The sequence below is a fragment of the Colius striatus genome, chromosome 20, assembly GCF_028858725.1.
Source record: "Colius striatus isolate bColStr4 chromosome 20, bColStr4.1.hap1, whole genome shotgun sequence".
NCBI classification, from domain to species: domain Eukaryota; kingdom Metazoa; phylum Chordata; class Aves; order Coliiformes; family Coliidae; genus Colius; species Colius striatus.
In genome coordinates this window covers 8,484,331-8,509,576 of record NC_084778.1, presented here as the reverse complement: position 1 = coordinate 8,509,576, position 25,246 = coordinate 8,484,331, and the positions used below count along the sequence as shown (strand labels likewise).

General features: G+C 44.0%; 1 protein-coding gene across 3 annotated transcripts; it reads right to left on the bottom strand.

Moving 5' to 3' along the window:
* Positions 1–1,047: 1,047 nt before the first annotated feature.
* Positions 1,048–25,164, bottom strand: LOC104563714 (merlin). 3 transcript variants are annotated; one of them, XM_062012187.1, is made up of 19 exons: positions 25,017–25,164; positions 20,642–20,831; positions 19,050–19,167; positions 17,122–17,247; positions 16,633–16,755; positions 13,129–13,212; positions 12,251–12,319; positions 11,951–12,033; positions 10,708–10,783; positions 10,131–10,268; positions 8,313–8,387; positions 7,446–7,559; positions 6,865–6,987; positions 6,105–6,322; positions 5,242–5,344; positions 4,411–4,538; positions 3,694–3,844; positions 2,813–3,019; positions 1,048–1,844 (listed from the first exon to the last, which is right to left on the bottom strand). In XM_062012187.1, exons 2-19 carry the CDS (start codon positions 20,647–20,649, stop codon positions 1,809–1,811), a joined length of 1,980 nt encoding a protein of 659 aa, XP_061868171.1. In that variant the 5' UTR covers positions 20,650–20,831; positions 25,017–25,164; the 3' UTR covers positions 1,048–1,808. The 3 variants fall into 3 exon arrangements, with proteins under 3 accessions (XP_061868171.1, XP_061868170.1, XP_061868172.1); XM_062012186.1 differs by lacking the exon at positions 25,017–25,164 and adding an exon at positions 23,999–24,596 and having other exon boundaries at positions 20,642–20,861; XM_062012188.1 differs by lacking the exons at positions 19,050–19,167; positions 20,642–20,831; positions 25,017–25,164 and adding an exon at positions 17,330–17,371.
* Between the last annotated feature and the right edge of the window lie 82 nt (positions 25,165–25,246).

Below are 25,246 nucleotides of genomic sequence, written 5' to 3'. Positions count from 1 at the left end.
TCACACAGCACTGGCCCTGTGGGGTCCTGGGTGCTTCTGGCAGCCATGGATGAAATCCACATAGAAGGGCATGTTCAGTGTTTGATGTGACAAGGATGTGTCAGAACTGTTACAGCAGATTTTTCTGTAGTCTGGAGAGCTCTCTCATAGCCATGGGACTGAGCTGTTTATGCAACAATCCCTTCTCAGGCTACAGTGCTTCCACATTTCGAATCCCCACCAAAAATCATGCCAAGTTAAACTCTAGGAAGAGCATGTTGAGGCTGCTGTGGGGACACACAAATAGGCAGATTCCCAGGCACAATGAGGGTTTCCCAGTTGGGGCAGCCCAAGACTTCAATCTTGGAATCACAGAAGCACTGTGGCTGGAAAAGACCTTGAAGCTCCTAGAGTCCCAGCCCTCCCCTCACCCTGCCAAGCCCATCACTACCCCGTGCACCTCAGCTCCACGGCTTTGGGATCCCTCCAGGGCTGGGCACTCCCCCAGCTCCCCTCTCAGGGAAACAGTTCTGCCTCATCTTCCTCTTGTCCTATCACTTGTTACTTGGGAGAAGACTCTGACCTCCAGCTCCCTGCAGCCATTTGTCAGGGAGTGTCAGAGAGTGCTGCTGTCTGCCCTCAGCCTCCTCTTCTCCAGACTCAACACCCCCATTCCCTCAGCCCCTGCCCAGTACCCTTGTTGTCCAGCCCCTTCCCCAGCTCTGTGCCCAGCTCTGGCCACGCTGCAGCCCCTCAGTGTCCCTGTGGCAGTGAGTGAGGGGCCCAGCACTGACACAGCCCTGGAGCTGCAGCCTCCCCAGGGCCCAGCACAGCGGGACAACCCTTGCCCTTGGCCTGCTGCCACACCAGTGCTGATCCAAACCAGGATGCCAGTGGCCTTCTTGCCCACCTGGGCATACTGTTCAGCCACTGTCAACCAGCAGCCCCAGGCCCTTTCCCTCCAACAGGGTAACAAATCTCTGATTTATGGTGGAACAGAGACTTAAACACAGAGAACCAGAAAATACAAGTAGGTTTTACTAATGAGGCAGACACTCTGCTGCATGCACCTCTCCATTAGAAACAAGTCCAACTGAGCAGACAACAACAGCATGGTTTTGTCTTTGTCTAATGTGGAAGCTGTGGTACACAGCACTGGGAAACAAGTTCATGTAGGCAAAGTTTGCTGGAGTGACAAAAGCAACAGAAAGTGCTTGATCCAGCAAGAAACTGCAGAGAGAACAGATGCTTTGCCTTCCAAACAAAGGCATGCCCCAGGAGCAAGAGGGATTTGAAGCTGTCCATTTCTACATCTGGGATTAAAAGATGAGATTTCTCACAGAGAAATGCAAATCACTTAAGCAAACCAAGAAATGTTTGGAGAGGAAAAGGAAAACATTTGTCAGGCAAACACCAAAGTGTTGAGCAGCACTGTGGGAGTCACATCCCACAGACCTAACCAAAACCATCAGTAGTCTGTTGGGTGGGTAAACATCCAAGGTCTCCTGGACACTTGCTGCCCAGCATCCTTTCTACAGAAGCAGAGTACCAAACTGATCATCAGCACGTAGAACAGCTGGGGAAGAAGCTTTAAAGTGTTTCTTCAAAAGTGCATAGGTAGTAAACACCACTGTTCTGGGTTTGTGTGTCTACCCTTATACCCAGAGCCAGGAGCCACGTCAGCAGGGCAGAGGGCTCTGGCTGCTGCTGGCTGCTCGGAGGGAGCGGTGCCGTGTCGGTGCCACACTGGCCGCCCCATGCAGGTGCCTTTTGCAGCAGCTAAAAGATGGCCACCAGGTTCTAGGGGTCAGGTAAGGAAAGGAGAGGCTTCAAATGTAGATCACATCTGAGTCATGCTGCTGAACCTACAGGCAAAGCATAAAGGAAAAATTAGTTCCACCCTGAATCCCTACTTACAGCAACGTAAGTCCCTTTAGGTCCAGTTCTTCCTTCATCTCCAGCTCAGTAGCCTTTTGCAACATGCTCTGCAATAGCTTTTTCTTCCTTCTTTAAACAAGCACTTTTGCCTCATCCCTGCTATTTGGATTAGGTTATAGTCTAAAAGCTTTAAAAGTTGCTTGTTGCTTCAGTAAGTGACTTCAGTTACATCAGAAGGAGCTGCTTCCTCACCCATTGCTGCACACAGGTGTCTTCCTTCTAGTTCTAAGCACATAACTGAAGACTGAGGTCCTGCATGTTATATTCTAGAGCCTCTAGCCGATATCAAAAGCCCTCAGTTTTGTTTAACAGCAGGTACATCAAGCTTGCTTTGTTCCCACTGCCTTACTCAGTAATTGTCTAGGGAAAGCCAGCTTCCTTCTTTAAGGCCACACTCCCTTACAGTTCTCCTTGAATGCACTCTGCATTCTCCATTCCAGTGCAATTCAAAAGCAGGTTGTTCTTCACAAGACCCAGCTCACTAGCTCTTCAGGACTCTTTGACAGGGCACACACTGGAAGAGAACTGAGCTGTTGGAAGTCTGGGCATCTATTGGTATCTTACTCCTTGCCCTTAAGGCCAGAAAACAGGCATGGTTAGTTTTTAAGCTCACTCTACCTGGAAGCACATTGTCACTCCTAAGCCTGGTTGATACAAATAACATTGAACATAGATCCTCCTACAACATATGGGCATCTCTGTTTAATTTACCAAGGCTCACAGCTTTGCAGTCTAGAATAGATCATAAAGGACAAAAACCTGTGGCCTCCTGTCCCAAAGGAGCCCAACTGGGGCAGGGGCTACAAATGCAGCCCAAGGGGCCAGGGAGAGCTGCTCAGCACAGGGCCCTGGGACAGACATTCCCCCCTCACTCAGCATTTACAGATCTGATTACCTTTATAATCTGTTTCCTGGTTCCTGTGCCCACACTGTTGGCAACCAAGGAACTTGCTGGAAAAGATGAGTTGTTCACTGGCACTGGGTGTTCAGTTTTGTTGGTACAAGGCCAGCTGCTTGTAGGATTTAACAAGTAAGGGAAAGGTCTTTGAAGGTTTATATCCAGTGACTCTCCAGTTTCAAAAGCTTTTATCCATGATGGGTTCTTTAAGATAAAAGAACACACAGAAATGTAATGCCCTCTCTGTATCAGCACTCACTGAGCCAAAAAGAACATCAGATGCAGTCAGACAATAAAGGCCATCTTCCCTAATACTCAGCCTCCTTTCTCTCTCTACAATGGTTGACTTGGAGCCATTTTTGGTACATGTAGAACAACTTGGAAAGACAAAGCCAGTCCTGTCCTTACACCAGTTCAGGAATAGGCTGGAGTGTTCATATAAAGAACAAGAAACTCAGTACAAAAATCTGGGTTAAGTTCCTCACTGTCTTAAAAAAAAATACACCAAGACTTCTGTGACTTTCAGGAACCACAAAGCACGTGAATGAGAATGTGATGCAAACTATGAGGAACCACATCTAAATGTATCCAGTGACAATTTAGTTTGCTCCAAGATCTTAAAGTCTTACTGGGATTTCATAATCTGCAGGACAAGATGATTGGTTTGTGCTTATGGTAATGGTATCCTGCCCAGGAAAAACGTCTCAGCTTTTGGTTTGATATCATTTTCCTTGGCTGTGTCAATGCTTTTAATGTTTTATTAGCATGGGTACTCAAGCCTTGAACTGAGATACAGCAACTGCCAGTGGCACACCCACACCATTCCCTGTTATGGTTGGTTCATGCTGGAAAAAGTGTCAGGTATTTGGGGCACATACATTTCCCAAGGAGCGATCCAAGGATCCCAGCACTTCATTCCAGTGAGAGTAAAGCCCAGACTGCTTTTCTTCTAGTTTCAAAGCATGGATTTCAGACTTCAGCTCCTTCAGTCGATCCTCAAATTTTCTGCTCTTTTCTAGGTAGTCTAGCCTGCAGCCCACACAAGAGACAACAAGCTTGTTGGCATGACACGGCCCTTGAACAGGTGTGTGTGGAAAGAGATGAGGGGAAGATCTTTGTTTCGTTTTGGTTATTTGACAGGCAAAATGAAGACTGGCAGATGTCAGCCTGACTCCCCTGGCCCGGTGAGAAGGGGGTTCACTCCTACCCTTCAGCGTTCGCACACTTGGTAACTTTTCACCAGGCATTTCCTTCCCGAGGAGAGGAAAAGCCTCTCGGTGAAAGCAATCCCGTACTTCAACACTAGAGGGAGACGCCTGCCCTCTAACAGGCTGTTCCTCCGGCAGAACGCTTTGCTTCCCACTTGATGCTCTCCAGGACACAAGGGTTCTGGACTTGGGACGGCTCTCCACCAGAACACTTCCTCTGTGGAAGCATCTTACACAGACACCAGCTCAGTAAACGGCCACATGCACAGGCAGGAGGCCAACCTGAGCGGTTAAAGGATGAACTGTGATGCCCAGAGATTATTTTTTCCTTTCTGTATTTTCCATAGTTAACATTCTCATTTACTTACACCATAAGCATACTGATACCTCTCTCTCTCTATCTCAAAAGATAGTCTCTTGAGGTCAATGTCCTTCAAATCCAGCTTTATGGATCCTTTGTCAAAGTTGGCATCTCTGGCATCAGCTGGTGAGTACTGTGGGTACTTGACCATGTGCTGAAAGAGGCAACACGAGCAGCATCAGTAACATCTGACTGTTTTGATGTTGGGTTTATCTCTGCAGCTTCTGCAAGAAGGCTGTGCTGAGCCCTTTCATAAGCTACCTGTGGATTCTGAGACATACAGATGCTCCTATAGCCCTTCCCCTCTACCTGAGCAGCCCCAGGCAAACTGCTCAAGTACACAACCCACCGACCCAAGGGCAGAGAAGTCTCCTGGCTGCAATGTTCTATCTATTTCAGCAGAGAACAGCAATCCCTTCTCAGCCAGGCTGAAGCAGAAGAGGCAATCAGGGCACACAGCCTCAGAGCCGCCTTCTTGCTGGAAACAGCTTCACTTGCTTTGCCCAGAAACACTCAGGGGGCTTCACACAGCAGAACATGGCCACTCAGCACAGCCACCCCCACACAGCACTGCCACAGCACAAGCAGGACTGGGCATCAATGGGGCAAGACAATCTCTGCTCCCTAAGTCCCACATCAGTCCTGCTTTTCACTTTTCATCTTGCCTTTCTTACCATCCTCTCTGCCCTAGACACAGCTCCTGTCCAAGCTACGCTGTGTTTAAGCCCCAAACTGGTCCTAGAGCTGTTTGTCCCCCAGCTGAATGCAGATGTGCCATGACTCAGCTTGATGGGAGATAGAAAAACGCAATCAGCATCTGACTATGTCTGAAGAGATGAAATGGAGCAGAAACTTACAGGATAATTGAGCCTGGTTATGTCTAAGAGTTTCTGCTTTGCTTTCCGTTCAGCCTCTCTGGCCTCGTGCAGGTCTTGTTTCAGGTGCTCTGCTTCCTTGGCTCTGTAAGGCAAACATCATGATGGGAATGGTTGATGATTTCCAGCATAAAGCAACACAAGTCTTTCAGAGCTGTGCTCCTCACTAGCTTCCAAAGAACAAGATCCATTACTGTGAGGGATTCCTTTACCCAAGGACACTTGTGGTAGGACAGTCACAGAGAGCTAATTGGACACAGCATGACAACGGTCTTTCAGACAACCCTGCACGAACTGGCTGAATTAACATGTTTACCCTACTCCTAATTTCCATGGGCTCAGTTCTAACCTCCTCATACAGATTCTGCAGGCTGTCAGGGATCCTCCCTGAGGTGGGCAGAGATGAAGCATATCTGCTCTTTATTTTGGCAAGTATTTTTTGGCAGTGTTCTGAAACAAGCAGAAAGCCATTAATGGCAAGGTGAAACATCCTCTGCCAGCACTGGTCTGCTCTGCACCTTCAGGCAGCACAGTGTTATGGAGTTCTACATGAGTTTACCTGGTTTGCACTTCTCAAAGATCTGAAAGAGACAGTGCTCTTTTGATGATGCTAAATGGAAATGCTTCTGCATTCTGGATCTTTAATACTAAACACCTGTGAAGTCATAGATCTGATCCCCTATGAACCTTGACCTGCATCACAACCCAGTGGAACAAAGAAGTCACTCTCAAGCCTTGCTTTGGGAGCAACCCCTGCCTCCCAGGTTTGGCTCTGAAGCAAGCAGCACTCTCTCCACCCAGGCATCCCAGTAAAGACCACACAACCCCGCTCAAGCCAGCCTAACCTGCGGTCAGACTCCTTCACCAGCTTCACTGCTATCAGCTCTGCCTCACGCATCTTTTGCTCCATCAGGCGTTTCTCCTCCTTGGTTTTCAGAGCTGTGATCTCCAGCCTCTGGCGCTCTTGCTCAGCTTCTGCAGCATTCTGGGCCAGTAATTTTGCCTCTTCTTCTGCAATCTGAGCTTTCTCAGCCAGCAGCTCTGCTGCTTCCTGGGATCGGAGCTAAGCAGCAGCAATTTTTCTTAGTTACCCTGTGCCATGTACAGAACCACCCCTGCAGGAAGTGGATACATTTTCCCAAAGATCAAAGTGATACAAATATTATTCCTTAAAGTTAAAAGTACAGTAAATACAACTGTAGGGTCTGGTGTTCCTCATCTGCTCCAGCACTGCCCAACTTCCTTACCGTCTCTCACCTCTACAAAGGAGCCAACCACCCCAAAGCTGGACAATGATATCAACCAAAAACTGAAGCTGGCCCCTTTGGTTGCCAGTGCACCAAGTCCCCTTCTCCCAGTCTCAGCTCCAAGGTTGCATCCTTTCTTCCCCCTTTGCCTGAAGAAAGCACTATGAACCAAAGCAGGGAGTGAATGGCTCACAGCCAATGGAGACTAGGGCAGATCAGAATTTTCCCAGGTCTTCCAACATGCCTCTCCAGCCTTGTCTGAGCCATAATTCCTGGTGTCTCACAGGAGCCATAAGCTAAAAAGAAAAGCTTCCAAACCAAGAAAGCCCAAGAATATTCAGACTAACGTGCTACTCACCAGGGCCTCATTGGCCTGCCTGGCTTCATCTTCCAGCTGGAAAAGGCGCCTTTCCAGCTCCTCTTTGGCTCGCTCAGCTTCTTCTCGGAGCTGCTTCTCCCTGGCCAGCCTTTGGTTCTCCATCTGGAAACAGAATGAGCAATTCCACGTTTGTGGGTTTGCAGCAGAAACTGATCTGGGCTTGAGGCAGCACAGCAAATGAATCTAATGAAGAGAAGATTGCTCTTAGGCTGGTGGACTGATGATGAGATGACCTGAGCAGAGATGCAATGCTGAAGCTGCTGCCACTTTGCAGCACTGAGCTCCTCTAACAGGTAACACTGGTTATGTCAGACTGCTGGAAGAGCACTTGGATGGGCCTGTTAGGTACCCCAAATCTTTACAATCACCTATTCAGCTTCACAAACATTACTTAAATCCTCAGATGCTGCACACACACAGACACACCAGAGCTGTTCCCACTCTCAATTCTGCTGCATTTTCTCTCCTCCCACACACACTGATGCAATGCATGGACAGCAAGGGCACCAGCTGGAATAATCATCAGTATTTTCAACAATAGAGGAGCAGAAAGAATCTACCTTTTTTCTAGCTTTTTCTTCCCTGGCTTGTGCTTTCATTTGCTGGATCTCTATTGAGTCCACTTTTCTTCTCCTCATAAATAGGTCATGGTTTCCAATGCACAACTGTAAAATCTGGATAGGAAAAGCAAGGCAGATGTGATTTCAATGTACTTGTGCCCCAGCCAGAGGGACAAAAAGCCCCACATTGGCCTCACAGGACAGAGACTGAAAGTTCTGACTTCAGTTCAAGGGCTGGCAGTTGCTCTCCTTTCAAGAAAATCAGCAGGTACAGAACAGTTCAGAAAAGGTTTTAACAGGATGAGGAGTTCCTTCTGTCCTTTATCCCCCTCTGGTTTCATTTTCCTGAACAAGAACAAGCAATAGATCTAGGCCAAGGGTACGCAAGGTACAGCTGTGGGAATGGTCACCTGTGATGGCCCCTCCAGAGCTCATTGAAAAGAGAGCCAACCCCTTGGGAAGCAATCAGTGATGATGCAATTAGTCAGTTGATTAGGGCCTTTCCTTGTTGCTTCTCCCAGAAAAGGGGGAGGCAGTAGCTGAGTAAGAGCCCACAGCAGCCAGATAGGCAGGTGCTGCAGTGGCTTTGCACTGTTCCATTATGCTACATCCTCCCTTCCCAGCAAAGGGTTTTTTCTTTGTGATTTGGGCCTTTTTCACATTTTGCTTTCCACCCATCATCTCCCCTTCCCAGAGAGGACAAAGATATGCATCCTGACTTCCCAGACAGGCCAATCCTCAGGAGAATACACGCTGAAACTCAATGCTCCCTGGCCTCTCTAGAGGTTTTACAAACAGTACTTCTCACCCAGGTTATCAGTCAATATAGCCAGGCTTGGTTTTAAAGCAGAAACGCAGGATACTCACCAATTTGTTCACTTTGAGTTGAGAAGAAAAGAACTTGAAGACTTCTGCTTTTTTGTCAAGAGGTTTAATAGTTAACTGTGCAGGCAGAAGAAAGGAAACACAGTGAGAAGGAGGAAAAACAAAGCTCAAACTATTAATGCTAATGAAAACTTTAGCACATCTCCACTTCTCTCCAGGGAAGCAGTGATTGATGCCACAAATCTAGAGAGTGATGCAAAAATGTTTTGCTCAAAAGAATCAGAACCAAGGCTGCTGTTACACAGGTTCCTCATTTGCTCCCATAGCAGGCTGCTAGAAGATAAAGCCTCCCACAGACCCACCCTGGTGCTGGTTGGGATGGTGGTTTTCATAATATCACCTCCTGTGCACTGCAAAGTGTACTAAAAACCTGATAACCAGTGCTGGTGCCAGTAAGATGGAACACATTAAGAATATGACAACTTCTGGGGATTAGTAAAGTCAGAGAGATGTCAAACACCTCTCTGAATACCAATCATTGCAGGTGTGAACTGAATCCATCAATGGCCTGAAGGACTTGTCCTTCTGACCATCAGATAACAGCTCTGGAGCTCCTGCCTTCTCACGTTTCCAGCCCTATCTCCCAACCTGTTTCCAGAGGACACAGAGGGCTTTTCATGCTGCCAGGTCAGTACACACTGTTTAACTTTGTACATTGTGCTCAGTTTGGCTGCCTAACAAAATACAGCTCCAATCCTTTAGATCCTGTTTCCTGTGACTCATGGGTTCAGAGCACTCTGTTCCTATAACTCACTTGCAATGCAACCTATAATTTGAAGCCATCTGAGTCATCGAGGCCGTAACATCTTACAGCTCATTTCACCTCATAGGTAACAACCAGTTGAATGTGTTGCCTTGTGAGGAGCAGAGCTGGGAATGTGTCACTGAGTACAGTGCAGCTTTAATATAGGGCTGCTCAATTGCCCAACAACAGGGAGTTAAACTGTTTTATTCACAGACTAGAAGTTTAATGTCATGCAAGGACCAAAACCTTTCAGAGGCAGAACTCTTGATTTCATGAATGCACATCTAACTCCAGACAGCAAATATCATCCTCAATGTTATTCAAAAGGCCCAAGGAAAATGGAACAGCCTGTGCTGCCCTTTGAATGACAAGTTCCAGGTATGACAGTACCAAGGTAATTTTCCTGGGTTTATTTTTCTGATTATAGCCTTTCATGTAGCCACATGACTTGTAATTTCACCAAATTTCACCCACCCTTCCCTGTACTTCCAGTAAAAGATGGACTCTGCAATCACAGTGAAATTGCAATGGTAGGGTTGTGCTAAAGACTGAAATCAGGCACTGACAAACTGGCAGAATTCAAGCAGAAAAACACATCTATCTCCCTGCACAGTTCCTCTTGCCACTCTGCTTCAAAACACATCCACAAGGACACGTGAACCGTCCTGCATGTGAAAAAAAGCATTAAGCCTTCACAGATCATCTAGTTCCTGCTGAGAGAACTGAAGAAGCTACTCACAGTGGCATTCATAATATCTATGTCTTTCAGAGATCAACATAGTTGTTTTGCAAAGGACAAGCAGCAGGGGAGGAACCAGAACAGGGGGCTCCACAAGTTTGGAAAGCTCAGAGCAGCCCCTGGCTCCTCAGGGAACCGAGGTTATGCTGCACATCTGAAAGGCAGGTTTGTTAGTTTTAGTTTTGCAGCAAAGCTCCCTAGGATCTTCCCCTTCTCCCCCAAATTATTTAAACAGAGACAGCTTTCAGCCTCTTCCAAGAATCCCAGTCCACACCCAGGCCCATAGAAAAAGACAAATACATCAAGGCCATCCTACCTCTTTCTCACTATAGGAAATGTTTCTGATAGCACTCCATTCAAATGACTTGTTTGGAGAGAACCTGTTGTTAATGCTGTAGATATGGATACCTTTGGCATCAACTCCAAGCAGGAGATCTGTATGGTTTTTATTTTGCTTAAAAACAATACATATCAGTAAATGTCATTAAACAACAGACATGAAGCACAGTTATTCCAATATGTTAGTATTTCTCTGCATTTTATGAAACCAGTATTGCCACAAAGTGTCCCAAGTGGTGTTACTGCTGGCTAATAAACCCAGTCCTTTACACTGATCACAGCAGCTCAAACTTCTAGTCTCTTACTCCTTCTTCCTATCAACATAGTCACAGCTACTCAAGACCTTTGTCAGATTGTAAAATGTTAATCTTAACTGGTTTATTCACCTACTCATTTAGCAGGCAAGTAAGCCAAGTCAGGAAAATCAGTACACAGCCCACCATCAGCAGAGAAAAGCAGAAGTCAGAAGCCCCATCCTCAGACTTCCTGGAGGACTTTAAAAGGACAGTACCAGCACCTACAGCAACTGCAAACTGCTAAAATAAAGCACTTACAGCAATTGGAAAATAATTGACACCATACATTTCCAAGTCTTGGGCAATTTTCAGGTAGTTCATCTCAGCTTCATCCCTAGAGAATAAGGCCATGATTATACTTGGAGACTCCTTTCCAACCTTTCTCTCCTAGCTGAATCTACATTTCCCATTTAGAGAGAAGAGGCAATCAGGTCCTTAGTACTTTCTTTAATTTTGCCCTTTTACTCTCAACAACAGAAAACAGAGAACAAAACCAGCATCTCTACAGAACAAAGACAGTAAAACTGAACCTATTTTTAATCACATCTAGTGTAATGTTTATTACAATTCAAGTCCTGTCTTATCCTTGTGTTAGTTTTGCCACTCCAGTATTACATCTTGGAGAGCTACCTTGCCATTGTTTTCCCTGACACAAGGTTATTTCCTTCAGGAAACAGAGTTCATTGAGAAGAATTTCTAAACAGAGCATTGGGCAGAGACCAAAGAAGAGGGAGAATCTCTCCACCTACTGTTCTTCTCCCTTTAAGGTGAGGCATCAATAAGTATTGAGGAAAACAGTAAAAATAGTGCTAAGAAGCATTTAGAACAGCCAAAAACAAACTGAACCAAAATACTAGGAAAGGCTGCTGCTTCTTGTTTCAACAGCTCCTGATTCTTGTTTCACTGAATTTTCAGGCATAGTGAATGTCAACACAACCACTATCAAAACTCAGTCCTGAGCTATGATGCTATGTCTTCATCATTGTGTTTCCTTGCAGTGACACACTTTAGAGCCATGGTGTATCAGACTCACTCTTTTTATTCTAGGAAGAGACTGATGTGATATGGCTCCAGAAAGGCAGCTGCTGCACAGGGCAGACACACCAGCAACTCCAGGCAGCCAGGGGCCTTAAATGAAAAGGCTAACTTTGGGATAACTGCAAATATAACACAGATCAGTCTTTCTGCAGGAACTTCAGTCTGGCAGCACACACAGACTCTGATGAGACAGGACTCCTGTTTTTGATATAACATGTCAAGAAGCTCTGCAAGACCCCCCTTGTTCACTTCAAAGCAAATCCAGTAGGCACTTGAAGCCCTAGGCTTTTTACTCCAGGTAAGTGGGTGGTTTTATCCTTAGGTATAAATTAACCTATTAGCATCACAGCTTGGAAATCAGTATTTCTTTTCTCACTGTACCAAAGCCAAGTTTCAGTGAAGGCAGCAAATAATCAGCTACTGAAACATATGGCATTTCCAAAGAATGAAATGATAGCAGTACCTGGCAATACCCCTGTGCTCAGCATACCAAGCAGTAATCTTCTCTTCCCACATCTCTGCTGTCAGCTGATACTGCCTGAGGACCTACACAGAAAAGGAGGAGTTTGGTTTCCTTTGAAGATACAAACACATGTGCTGCCTCTCCCAAGCAATGTGAATGCAGCAATGCAGTTCATAGCTCGGTCATTTTGCCAAGGCCATGGGAGAGGACAAGCAGATCCTAACACTCTGGTTCATCCCACAGCACTGTACTGCAAAGAGCAGGCTTAAAGATTTGGGTTTATACAGAACAAAGACTTACCCTTTTGGGTAAAAGTTCATCATGGGCTAGGAAGCCTGGCTCATGAAAATTCGGGTCGTAGTCACCATACTGTCCCAAGAAAGGAAAGGATACTTCAGTTTGAGATGCAGAACACTGAAGGACATGTTGCTGGTGCAGTATGATGCAATCACTCAGACAGATTTTGGGCTGATTCTTCAGTATATAGGGTAACACACAATACAGGGGCTCCCCTCACCTGAAGTGTCCATGGAAGGTACTGCCAGCCTTTGTGCCACACTCATGGCTCCAACGCAGCCACCAAGGTGGTCCAAGGCCTTCGGCATCAGCTCTACCCTGCAACTCTGGGGAACTGCAAATGTGAAGGAGTCTCCCATGCCTGCATCACCCCCTCTGAACAACAAGCTCTGTTCAGGACTGGAAGCTCCCCTACTCCTGTAGCCTATTGCAAATAGGCTAGACCGCTGCAGAGGGTGAGCCCTGCTAAGGATTTGTGTTCACCTCCTGCCATTGTGCAAGTTGGACTCTTGGAGGCGTGAAATCAAACATGTTCTGAGAGATACTAAAAGACATCACGTCCTTCCATTGCAAGCTCTGGTGTCAGCACCTGCTGCATACATGGGCATTTTTTAAACCAGCAGCTAATAATTCTAGCTGGGGAAAAAAGACTACATTAAGATGTTAGGTCCAAAGAAACCCCCTAAGCTGGGAAAGTACAGTATATAATACAAAATACTTGTAGTGGCAGCTTATTTCCTAGCTGTGTCAGTACCTTCCAGGATTACCTACTACTTTAACAACAAACTTGAACACTGCTGTGTTTTACACACCACCATGTTCATGAGTTGGCTAGAAGAGAAAAAACAAAACACAAAACCCAAGCACTTCTATGCACAAACCTTGGCCTGAACAGCATAAGAAGCCAGTAAAACTGTTGCTTCTGGAGAACAATAGATCTCCTCATCCAGTATTTGTTTCTTAACCTAAATCAAAAGAAAAAAAAGGAACAAGTTAGAGAAGCTTAAAGTCAAGACTTATGTCAGGCTTGAAATGAAGCTAGACATGCCTGGACTACCACTTGGCACCAAGCATCACCACCATGACTTCACATAAGCAACAATAAAATGGCATTCAGAAACACAGGAAACCTTTATTTAGCATTAAACTTAATTCAAAAAGAGAAAAACAACTTCTGAAAGTTAAAATCTCTTAAGTCTAAGTTCCTAGAATTGCCAGTCAGCTCCCTCCACACATTTCTATAAGGTTCTGAAAAATAAAACATGAATTTTATTGTCTGCATTTCATTGCTTTTAACAATTCTTCTTTCTCTTCCCGCTTTAGAAAAGTTACCTTTACAACATGTAAAGCATCGCATTTTCAATTGGAAGGGACCCTCTTGGAGGTCACCTAGTCAGAGCATGTTCAACTAGATCAGATTGCTCTTCATTTTAATAATCTATGGTGCTGCCAAAATCAGAGCTGTAATAGCTTGTAAGATGTTGTTCGAATTTAAATCAGTTGGGTAATTTTCACTTGAAAACCTAAAGAGAGATGGAGAAATTGATCCCCACAAATCCTTCTCCCAGGTGTAGTGTATGTAGCTTACTAGCAAGCACAAGACAAGAAAATTTGTCATAATGCACAGTCTTAAACATTTCCAAAGATAAAACCTGTTTGAGATAGCACTGAGCTACCTTTACAAACACACTTTGGCACCGTAGGAACTGTGAACCAAAATGAACCATCAAGAATGCTCCTCTTAAATTTAGTCTCTGGTGAGCACAATATATGAACCTGAGTTATAGTACAGGGAAAATTCTTTCTAAGCTGTTAAAAATGGAAAGAATGAAAAGATTTTTGTTCCAAATTGGAAAGCTCCAGGTTTTATATTCCACAGTGCAAATAGCATGTTTCAGAATGGCTTAAGACAAGTGCCCCATAAGTGTCTGGGGTTTCCTTCTGATCACTTCTTCCATGGACATTTTGTTGTACTACTTTATGAAGGAACTAATCTTTAAGCAGGCAGCATTTAGCTTTAGCCATTTACATTTATTCACACATTTTGCAAAAAGCTGTTGTGCCATGTTGGTTGTAAAGGTCTGAAAAGTCAGTAGAGCTGAAATCTGTAGGCATCCAGATGTCTGTACATGTTTTTCCTATTAGCATCCAGGTGTGATCTTAAGTTCTTATAGTCAGGAAACTCTGCAAGTTCAAATTTGCTTCAGTCTTGTTTTTCTGCTTTGGAATGTGAAGAATTTGCTAATTGCATATCTGCTAGTCAAGGCAGGTTCAAGGAGAAAAGAAAAGTGAAGGAAAAAAAAATCAGGATTAAAAGACTAGGAAAAGATTTCTGCCCCTCTCATTCCTTTCCAAAATTAGCTTAAGAAACAAACTGCCAAGTGGTTAAGGGTTCTGGATGAAGCTCTAGTTAGTGTATTAACCCCCACAACAATAGCATTTTCCTACTACTTCATTAACACATCCTCCTCAGGGCACAAGGAGATTTACTGTGTTTATTTACACATGCACACTGAGTTTATTCCATACACTCAACCTACTTGCAGAGACACATACTGCTGAAAGCTACCAGAATAAAGCAACACACTTGCAGAGGACTTCACAGCAACTTAGGAGAGAAGCTGGATGTCACAGATGTTGGAACAGACAGCTGACCAACAAGTGACCATCCAAAACTCCATGCCTGGATACCTATTGCTACAACTACCACCTATTGCTGCAGTTAGAGAGCCACAGAAGAGCTCTTCCTGGGTTGAGGGATCTTTAGTTTGATAACAATGCATAGCATTCCAAGATTTGCTCCCTCACCTACTTTTTAATGGAGCTAAGAGAATACTTAGAATTTCTGGGACAAAAGAAAACTAAGTGGCAAGTAAGAAAATGGACTCTGCAAAGCTACTATCATCAGTGCATCTTAATTACCTTCACTCATTCCCATCTCATAGAAATACGTATGTTTGTAAAAACTACCATGGCACACAGACCAATCTGTGTTCACACAGCTACCTACTCTGCTCTTGAGCTCTACTGCTGTTCTGCAGCTCCTCAGTAGCTGCCCTTATGGCAGGGCTGAAATGGGTTCTGAACGTTTGTCAGGGCTGGGGATTTATTCTGCTAGCATGAGTAACACATATCCAGTGCAATGGGGCAGGGAAGACAATCAAAACTGGGTGATTTGATTGGCAGAAGTCAAGGTGTGCAAGTCGGGATGTTTCAGGAGAATACCAACACAACATCAAGGGAACTGAACTTCTCATCCAGGGGCTATTGGACAGATGACACCTCCAGACTTTGTTTTTAAAAAGATGACACATTGTGGTGAATCTCCCCATTGAGCTGTAGCTGTGTATGCTGCTCCATCCCTTCTGCAACTTGATAAACAAACCTGTATTTCTAAATGGCTATCAAATTCTACCATCTTTTATCCCCTACAATCCAAAATGAAGATTTAAGAAGGACAGGTTAGGGAGTTCTTGTTTTCCAGTGGTTGTGCCTTCTACAGTCACCCACAACAGGATCTGCCAGTAACCACCTGGACTATTTTTAGGAACTTGCAAGTTTTAGTTTCAGGGATAGGCTGTAGTCACAGATCTTGTTCCATCTGCAGCTGATATGGGTGAAAAAGCTTATTGTCCCCAACTGCTTATCACCATTCTTTCCCTCTTCTCCACCTTCACAAAGTGCCACTGTAATTGCTGGTGTAGTCACTCCCCCACACAGTGCATACGTCTAATAACAGGCCTCTTCTAATCCAGTTCATTTTGAAAGGACTAGGTTAGGGAGTGCTTGCACAAGAGGTTACACCAGCAGGACCAAGACAACCATGACAAGGAGCTGTTGAAACTCTCTTCACTCAGCTGCAGCCAGAGACACTAGATGACAGTCCTCAAGGTGACTCCTGAAGCTGGTAGAAAACAACAGCTTCACTTCATACTTCTCAGCACTGACCAGTCAGGGCAAAAGCCTCACAGTTCTTCAGGCAGTGGTAGCCTTGCATAGACTTTAACACATACTATAGGAGCAACACAAGTCTGGAATATCCAGATGTGGAATTATCACCCAACTTGCTAGGTGTAAAAGTTACTGTACATGAAACTACAGGTCTCAGCAATTTAACTCCCACTCCTAGCACAAACAGCAAGAGAAGTCATCAAGAGAAGAAAAACCTGCAGAAGGCAAATAATATCGAGCTTGCCAGTACACAAAGCCACAGCAGTCAGGAGAGATGTTTGCATTTCATAAAAATGAGATATTTACAGAGACACTGGTACAGCTGAAGCCAGCAGAATCACTCTGAAACTAACAGCTGCCAACAAGATCAAAGACAATACAAAAGGATCCGGGGCAAATACAGAAGGAATTCATGGTTAGAAATTGTTCCTGACCTGAAGGAAGAATAAATGCTGGGTAATTTCCTGCAATAGTTCCTCTTCTACCTTCTCTGGGTAGAATTTAGCCAAAAAATGAAAGCTAATGGGATCTTCTTTAGGGATTTCTTGATCTAGAACCTGTTTAGATAGAGATAAAATAAAATCAGCAGCAAGAACAGTACATAAGCTTCTCAAAACAATACTCCAGAGGAAAATCAGAAAGCAGACAGTAATCATTTAAAGAAGCCTTTCCATACTGTAGAAGGAAAGGATGAGCTTTAATCTAATAGCAATCAGTGCAAATAGCAGCACCTGGTGTGATGTTTCAGACCAAATGTGACAGAAGCAACCAGACCAAGATACACAATGAACTTCAGTCTTTAAAAAAGATACTATCTAAACTTATGAGTTGTCATGTAACATGGTCCTTTAGCTCCTGTGACAGAAAAGCAAATCTTCTTATAAGCAGAAAATTGGCATGCTGTTATTTGCTGTTTCCTGTACCTTTTTGTCCATTTTTAACCAGTTGCACATCCCTTTTATTGTGTACTGCAAGCCGAAGAACCAAGTCTCCCTCAAACCAAGTGCTCGGCACACCAGGTCAAACAAGTCCTTTCCCTTCCACTTCATCTAAAAGAGAAAAATAAGACAGGTAAGTCTTTAGCAGGGGGGTTGGACTAGATCATCTCTAAAGGTCCCTTTCAACTCCTACCATTCTGTGATTCTGTGAAGTCTGGAATGAATGTGCTATGTTTGAACCAAGCAAACCAGGCTACCCTTTGCCTTTCTCCTCTGATCTCTCATTTCACCTTCAGTTGTTCCATGACATGCCTACAGCAAGGTGCAGGAATTACACTGCTCTACAGCTTCTTCCTTCCTCCTTCATAGAGCAGCTGCAGTATTTCAGCACAGCAGCAAGCCCTTCATGAGCACAGGGAAGGAGGACTGTCCTCTTGATTTCTGAGGACATAGCAAGGCTTCATTAATATTTCTAAAATCTTATTTAATAGTTTATAGAAATTAGAGAGACTGAGAGAAGGCCAGGGGACATCAAAGGGGGCTCAGGGCTCAGTGTAGAAATACCAAGCAAGGAAAGCAAATCCATCTCTCATATATCTTGGCTATTTCAGTGCCATCAACCCAAACCTTTACACTACTCCAATTTAAATGAATAGGAGACTCTCTTCTAGAGTGATTTAGTAGCCTGGCTCCATAGAGAGCCAACTTTGATTAAAGGTCCTGCAATTCACACACTTATGAAGCCAATTTTTTTCACTGAAGAGGCTGCACATCTGCTTCTATTTTGCTGAGATGCTTTTGTCTAATTGTATGGGTCAGCCACTAAAAATGGCAAAAAAAAAAGGAACTTTTAGGCAATATTTGGACAGAAAGCAGGAAATCATAGCAGCAAGAAAGCTGTAATTGGAGAGAAAGCAGAGACAGCAAGAGAAGGAATGCAATAAGTTGGTTTTGTTAACAAAGACTCTGATCTCTAAATCAAATTTTCCAAATCCTTTATTTTCACAACTCTGCCTGCAAGTATTCTAGATCAGTCAGTCACACATTGCACTGCTTGTGATTAATCCAGTCTGTCTCTGAGGGACATAGTAAATGATATAAACACCCCACAGAACAGCCAAGTCTCTCATTAGGGCTGACAGTCCCACTGGACCTGTTTTTTAACTCCTTTTCACAAAATAACTGTATGTCTTTTTGCTTTTGCTGGATGATTTGGCATTAATCAGGCCCAGTTCTGCCTTCTCAATAGCACAGACCAATTCATTTCACAAACCATCACTTGCTATATTTGTTTTCTTCCCACTTTTTCTGCAGTCATGATTTCTCTTTCCAATTTACTAGACAGCTGTGACTAACAGAGAAAAAAAGAAAGAGCTTTTGCATTTGGTCATTTTTCTCCTCTGCCTAGAGACACAAACCAACCACTGTAAACTCCAGCTTATTGCTTTAATGAACAATGGCAAATTTGGAGAGAATGTCCCAGATATAAAAGGATACTATTGTGCTTAGTTTAAGTTATTTTACAAGCAATATCTTAGGACCAGCTCTGACCAGACTTCTTCATCTAAGCTGGCAGTGTCTTACAGAGGTGTGTTACAAAAAGCGACTTTTGTGGAGAAGTGGGTACACCTAAACAAGCCCAGCAACACGTGCTGGAATGTTTGTGAAGAAAGCAGGCCTACTGTTAATTCAGGAGTGTCACAATCAGATGGATTTCATGGAAACAGCTTTAAATTCTGAATATTCAGAGTTGTTCAACTGAGGAATGCATCTGCAACTCAGCCATCGTTTATGAAAACAACGGATCAGTTTTAAGACCACTCAGGAACAGATAATCTGAACTCTTCAAACATATGTCTTGCTAATACAAAAGTCAGGTTCCATCTTTCTAGCATCCTGCTGAGGACTCTTACCTCACAGCTGAACTCCATTTCAGCATCCACTGTTATAATTTTGACTTTAAAAGTCTTTGGTTGTTTCTTCTTCAGGCCTCGGATGGACATATTTTTTATTTTATGAGGACAGCCACACCTGAAATCCAACATGTGTTACATTTAGGGCTGGAAAATCTCTTGGCTAGATTCCAAAGTAAGATGAGTCCAAGCTTGCAGAGTAAAGTCAGCTTTAAATATGCATTTTTGTGTCCAAGACAGTAAGAAAGGATGTTGAAAGAAAGAATTTAGTTTGACGTTTACATTTACTTAGCTCCTTAAATCAAACTGCTCCAAGTGTCCTTTGGGTCTCTCCTCAGACCTTGGCAAACACTGGGTCCCTGCAGTACTAGAAAAAACATCATTCAGACCTTGTATTGCAAGATCCAGGGACCTGCCTTTCACTATCACTGAGGACATCTAAGGAGACTTCAAGCCAGCCCTCATGCTCCATACAATCACCCATAGCCATGCCATTTAGCCTCTTGCAACAGAGCTCTACAATGGATGAATGCTTACAGTTTCATGAGTAGTACCTGGCTTTTGAATAATGCCAACAGAAATATGACATTCCTCAACCCTTTTATGTATTTGAGCAAAAATTCCCTTTCTCAAAGGTCCCTGCAGCATGTAGCAACAGCACACGCCTCAGTGGAAGCTCTGCTTGTAAAACACACAGCAGATTGCTGCATCATACAGCAAAACCTTATGATGTCAAATCCAGCTCAGTCCTTTTCCATCAGTTCTGGCTCATTGAGCAATTGACTCACTGAGTTTCTTTACAACATGAGATCTTAACTCCCTGAAATGACCGAAGTGCTAAGGGTATGTGCAGTGAAATGAAGCTGAATTGACCATGTTGTCTTGATCATACCAACTCATAGTGTTGAAAGGTATTTAGAATAGAATTTTTTCCAGCCAAGTTCTTGAGAAATGAACTTCATTTTGCAGATGCCTATAGAAAATCCCTTCACAAACCTTCTATGCTAAATGCAACTGACTGCATGCTGTCAAGAAAACTGATGATACCTGCAATTTCCACAGGCACAAAGGTTTTGTGGATACCATTCAAACCAAATGGTAAGAGCTGGGGTTAAATGACAGTGTGAATCTGCACTAGGCAGTTCTCTGATCTTTATTTCTGAGCACAGGAAATCAGCCTGTAAAGTTTTCTTCTTTTTACTTTACAAAATCAACAGCTCAGGCTTGCACAACCTAGTGTCTGTGAACTATATAGGTCAAGAAGAGACTGAGGCATTCTTGGTTTCCTACAACATAAGACTATTACAGTGTGGCAGACCTCCAATCTCTCCTTAAGGAATTCCAAAATAAAGCTCTAGTTTAAACCAAAAAGTTCCATTTGCCTGAATCTCCCAAGATTTCATAAAATATCTTGTCCCCTACTTCGCTTCTGCTAAACCTGAAATTGGCTTGCAAATGTACTTACTATTTCCACTTTGTACATGCCCCTTCTCCAAGAATTTCAAGTAGCTAAATAGGATGTACAATTTACATGGAAGTTTTGCTTCTCAAATTGTAGGGAAGTTGAGGCAAATAACAGATGAGGTAGTTACCAAATCATATAGGCATCAGTGGCAGAGTTGAGAACTTGAGACAACTCAGAGTTGGGAAGAAAAACTCATGAGGAAATTCATCTTTGACACTGAAAATAGTTGAGGGGTCTTCTTCCTCCAGTTGGCTCCAGTAGAGCTTCTGCTTCAGTTCTGTTTGGGGCAACACACTTCAGGAAAGATAATGGGGTAACTGAAGAGAATCCACGGACTAGAAAATAATCTGTGGTAAAATGAAAGTACTGATTAGTACAGAGAAGGGAGAAGTGTGATGAGATATTTTAATGTCTGCTCTTTATGACCAAAATGGTTAGGACAAAGAATAATGGGCTTAAATGGAAAACAGCTTGCACCCAGAGAAATTCACTAACATTATGAATATTATGATGCTGGAAAAGCATTGGATGGAATTTCCATCTTTCTGAACTTTGACCCAAAGCAGTGTGACAGTATCTACTTCCTCCTCAAGACTGGAGAGAGCTACATGCCTTCAAACCACTGTCCCTGAGCTGTCCCTTCCACTGGTGCCTGTCCACAGTCACAGAATCACAGAATCTCAAGGGCTGGAAGGGACCTTGAAAGATCATTTAAGTCCAACCCTCCTGTGTCATCAGTCAGGCCAGTCCACACCACCAACAATCAGTGCAAGTCAGGGTGCTCCAGGGACAGACACAGCCAGAGCCCAAGTTCCATCACCTGGGGAACCCTTGTCCCAGAATACTCCACGGGGAATATTTTGACTCAGAGGAGTGAAAAACACATAGTGCCACATAGTGCTTTCCTCTATAATTTAGGTAACACCTCAGTACACACTCTTCAGCAGAGCTCAGGTCCTCTCTGTTTCACAGAGAAAAGTGTTTTCACTTCAGGGGAGAGGAATATTCACAAGCCAAAAAAATGCCCACGGTGGTGTGGAGTAATGTGACCACAGCAACACTGAGAAGAAAAGCATCATGTGAAGGGCATCCACACCAGCAGCAATTATTACAGTAATGTTTTGGTCTCTGATCTGCAAGCTGCAACACAGCTAAAAGCAAAATTGGATTTTAACCTGTTACTATCCAGAGGTCTTTCCCATTCAGTTTTTGTACCAATAATTGTAAAATAATTGTATCACTGGACACAGCAGGTAAAGCATGAGAACTACCAACTACTACACAATACCTGAAGAAACACCAACAGTTGAAGACAAAGGAGAAAAACACTTGATAATTCATTTTTAGTATGTAATTTGAAACAGACAGTTGAATTAAACAGGAACTCGGAGAGTCCAGAACATTCTCCAAGAGTTTCATATGGAAAACGCTAAACAGGAGATGGAACAACTGCAGAAGAATGTACTCATTTTCTTAAAACAGGAGAAAAAACATCAGAACCCTTTATTTTGACTTTGAAGTTTGTTCTTTCTTCTTGTATAACCTGGTTGAAATGACAATATAATTTGTTCAACATTTCCAACAGCATTTTTTTTCCCTTTCCAGAATTTTTCTTCCATGGAAAAGTACATTCTGACTCACAGTGAAAAGCCAGTTTTGAATATCAAATTTGCCCAAGAAATGTACAGTGCATTTTAATCAATAGCACTAGTAAAGCAATGGGAAAGGCTTTCACACTGAGTAGCTCAAGTCAATGTCAGATACTGACATCAGCAAAAGCACTTAACAGTCAAGTTTTACTGGGAAATGTTATTTTTCTAAAGAGAAATCTTGACAAATAAGACAATCTGGGTTTGCAATCCTTTGTTTCAAGGCAAAAGCAATCTACTCTCTAGACCTCTGCTAATACCAACATTTAACTGCACATCATGTGCAACCTATTTCAAGATCAAGTCTCTGTTCCTGAGCTCCAGTGATTCATTTTTGCAGTTGCCACAGGAATCTAAGCTTGACACTCAGAAGCAGCAAAAGGCAAATGATCAGAACATGTCATTACTTTACCAAATAGCACATTAATCCAAAATAGGGCAGGCTGATAAAAGATTCCTGCCCAGCCAGAATCTGAGAACAGATAGTTCAGAAGCTGTGAACATCTACAGCTTCTCCTACACCTTATGAAAGCCAATAGAAAGATGATAAAAGCTTTGCTTGATGCAAGGAACAGAAATGCAGTGATGAAGAACACAATTTGCAGGAACCAAACCATCCCAGCTCTGTCTTTTTGTCCAAATCCAAGATGAAAGAACTGACATCCACCAGCTCTGAGCGGATTACGATCTTCTCTCATCTTCACAATAAGAAATTAGTGCCCGAGCAAAACATGGGGTGCAAGAGAAACTGGGAAGAGCAGGCAATAACAAGAAGAACTGGCAAGGCAGCTCTTGTGTGGGGTGATGCTTATCTTTATCACAGCACAAGATAGGCAGCCACTTTACACCATTGTGCTGCACATTTTATCTGAATGGGAAACAACCCACATGTCAGATATCACTTACACTATTAACTGAAAAACAGAGAAAGAAAAAGAAATCAGCAGTGCCTCCACAAAGCTCTACAAATCCCCCAGAACTCAGTACATTAGAGAAATACATCAATCAAGAAGCTCCAATTAAACTTCTCAGGACTGAAAGCACAATTTACTTTCAGTTTAGCGCTTCCAAGGTAAGTGGATGGTTTTCAGGGCTCTCCACAGGATATAAAGATTTCCCTTCTCGTGGCATTGGTCTTGGTGACAAATGCATGAAGCTATTAACATCCAATTACACTTTGGTCAGACACACTCAGAAAAAGCATCTGTTTTCACATACACACACAAAAAAGCCAGCAGCACTTTTAAGGTGAGACCTCCTCAGTCTCAGCTGCGGTCAGGCTAAGAATGCAGTCAGGCTAAGCCATTGTAAGACTCATCTCTTACACCTCCGAAAGCAGCCTGCCTTTAAAGATCAGCACATGGCACAGGGGCAGCAACTGTACCATCTGCTAGCAAAGTCCTTATCTGAGCTAGAAACAGAAACCCCTTGGGAGTGCAGTGTGGTTTAAAGAAACAAGGACCGGGAAGTACTTCAAGAGGCACCAATAAAAGATGCTTGAAGCATCAACTGTGAAAGTACACTAACAACACCGATGACTTCAAAGTCTGTCATTGCTGAAACATTTACTGCAACTCTCAATCACGGATTCCCCAGACTCCTTAATTGTCATACTTAAGCTCAGAAATCAATGCAAGCAATTTGAATGCAAACAATACAGGAAGGTGTGAGGTTTTTACAGTTGTTGACTCACATTTCTGCCTCTGCTCCCTGCCCAATTTACCATTTAAGCAAAGAATTCACTGTTTTAAAATGGGTCAGCAATGCAAAGGTTTTTCTTAGCACTCAATCTAAAAGTAAGTTATCAAAAGTCACCAGTTGGAATCAAGACTTACCTCACAGATCACCTTCTGATCAAAGATAAGGAGGGGGGAGAAAAAATGAATCCAAAATTCTGTATTTTTCAGCAGACGTCAATATGCAGCCCTCACAAGTTCTGCCACTGAAAATAAACTCCAGGAACAACTTTTATACTTGATCCCCTTTCCTTTGTTTCCTATGAACTGCAGCATGTTAGCGCCCTCTGAAAAATCAAAGGATTGCTTTCCCAGGTGATACAAACGGCTCTTAACCATTTCCTGCCTGTGCCAGCCAGGCTCCTCCCAACTCCACTGCAATTCAGGCAGTAAAGACACTAAAACAAGAGCAACCCATGAACCTCGACTTGGCTTTCTGTAAGAACTGATAATAAGCTTTTAACTCTTTTGATATCATTGGATCAAACCATTCCAACAGTGACTCCAGTCATGTAAAGAACAGCCTGTCCTCACCATACCCCGCCACCTTAAAAAGGGAAGCTGCCCCGTGATGTCCTGCTAAGTAAATACAATTCCTCACCTGCCCTATTCCTGTGGTGAAAGATAGTACTGCCTGAAGAGAACAAGCCTGAAAAGTGGTCAGCAGCCAAGACACTTGCCAGCAGAAAAAAACCATTAATGAACACATTTAAATAAAGGGGGTGGCCTCAGCCTGAAGCCACAGGCACTGCTTCATGAGCTGCCAGGAGCAGGTTACCTCAAAGGCAATGGTAAAGTCAGGACTTTTTTTGCCAGTTTGTAAGCTGTTTTTTAATCATCCATTTTAGATGGAGGCTGACAGAAACTGAATTTCTGCTCGGGCATGGATAAACAAGGAGGACGGGCCATCTCTCACTTCACACTTCAGTTATCCCGGAATTACACGAAAAACCTTCAAGATTTGGCTTATCTACGTAACTCAAAGAGCAGGGGGAAGAGCATAGAACTGCCTGTGCCAAGAGACCTCAACACCTCGCAGGCACCAGAAGAGCCTGTGCTGACAATCAGCACCGTCCCCTGAGTCCCGGAGCGTGACACGGCCCCTCAGCTCTCGCACCTCCGCCTCCTCCGGGAACATCAGACTGCGGCCTGTGCCCGACCCAGCCGCCGGACGGACCGGGCCCGGCCCGGCCACACGCTGCCGCCGGACGGACCGGGCCCGGCCCGGCCACACGCTGCCGCCGGACGGACCGGGGCCCAGGGACGCAGCGCACGGGGCAGGCGCCTGTACCGAACCCAGAGCTGCGCTCAGGGCTGGGTGCGCACAGGGAGCAGCACAGGGACGGG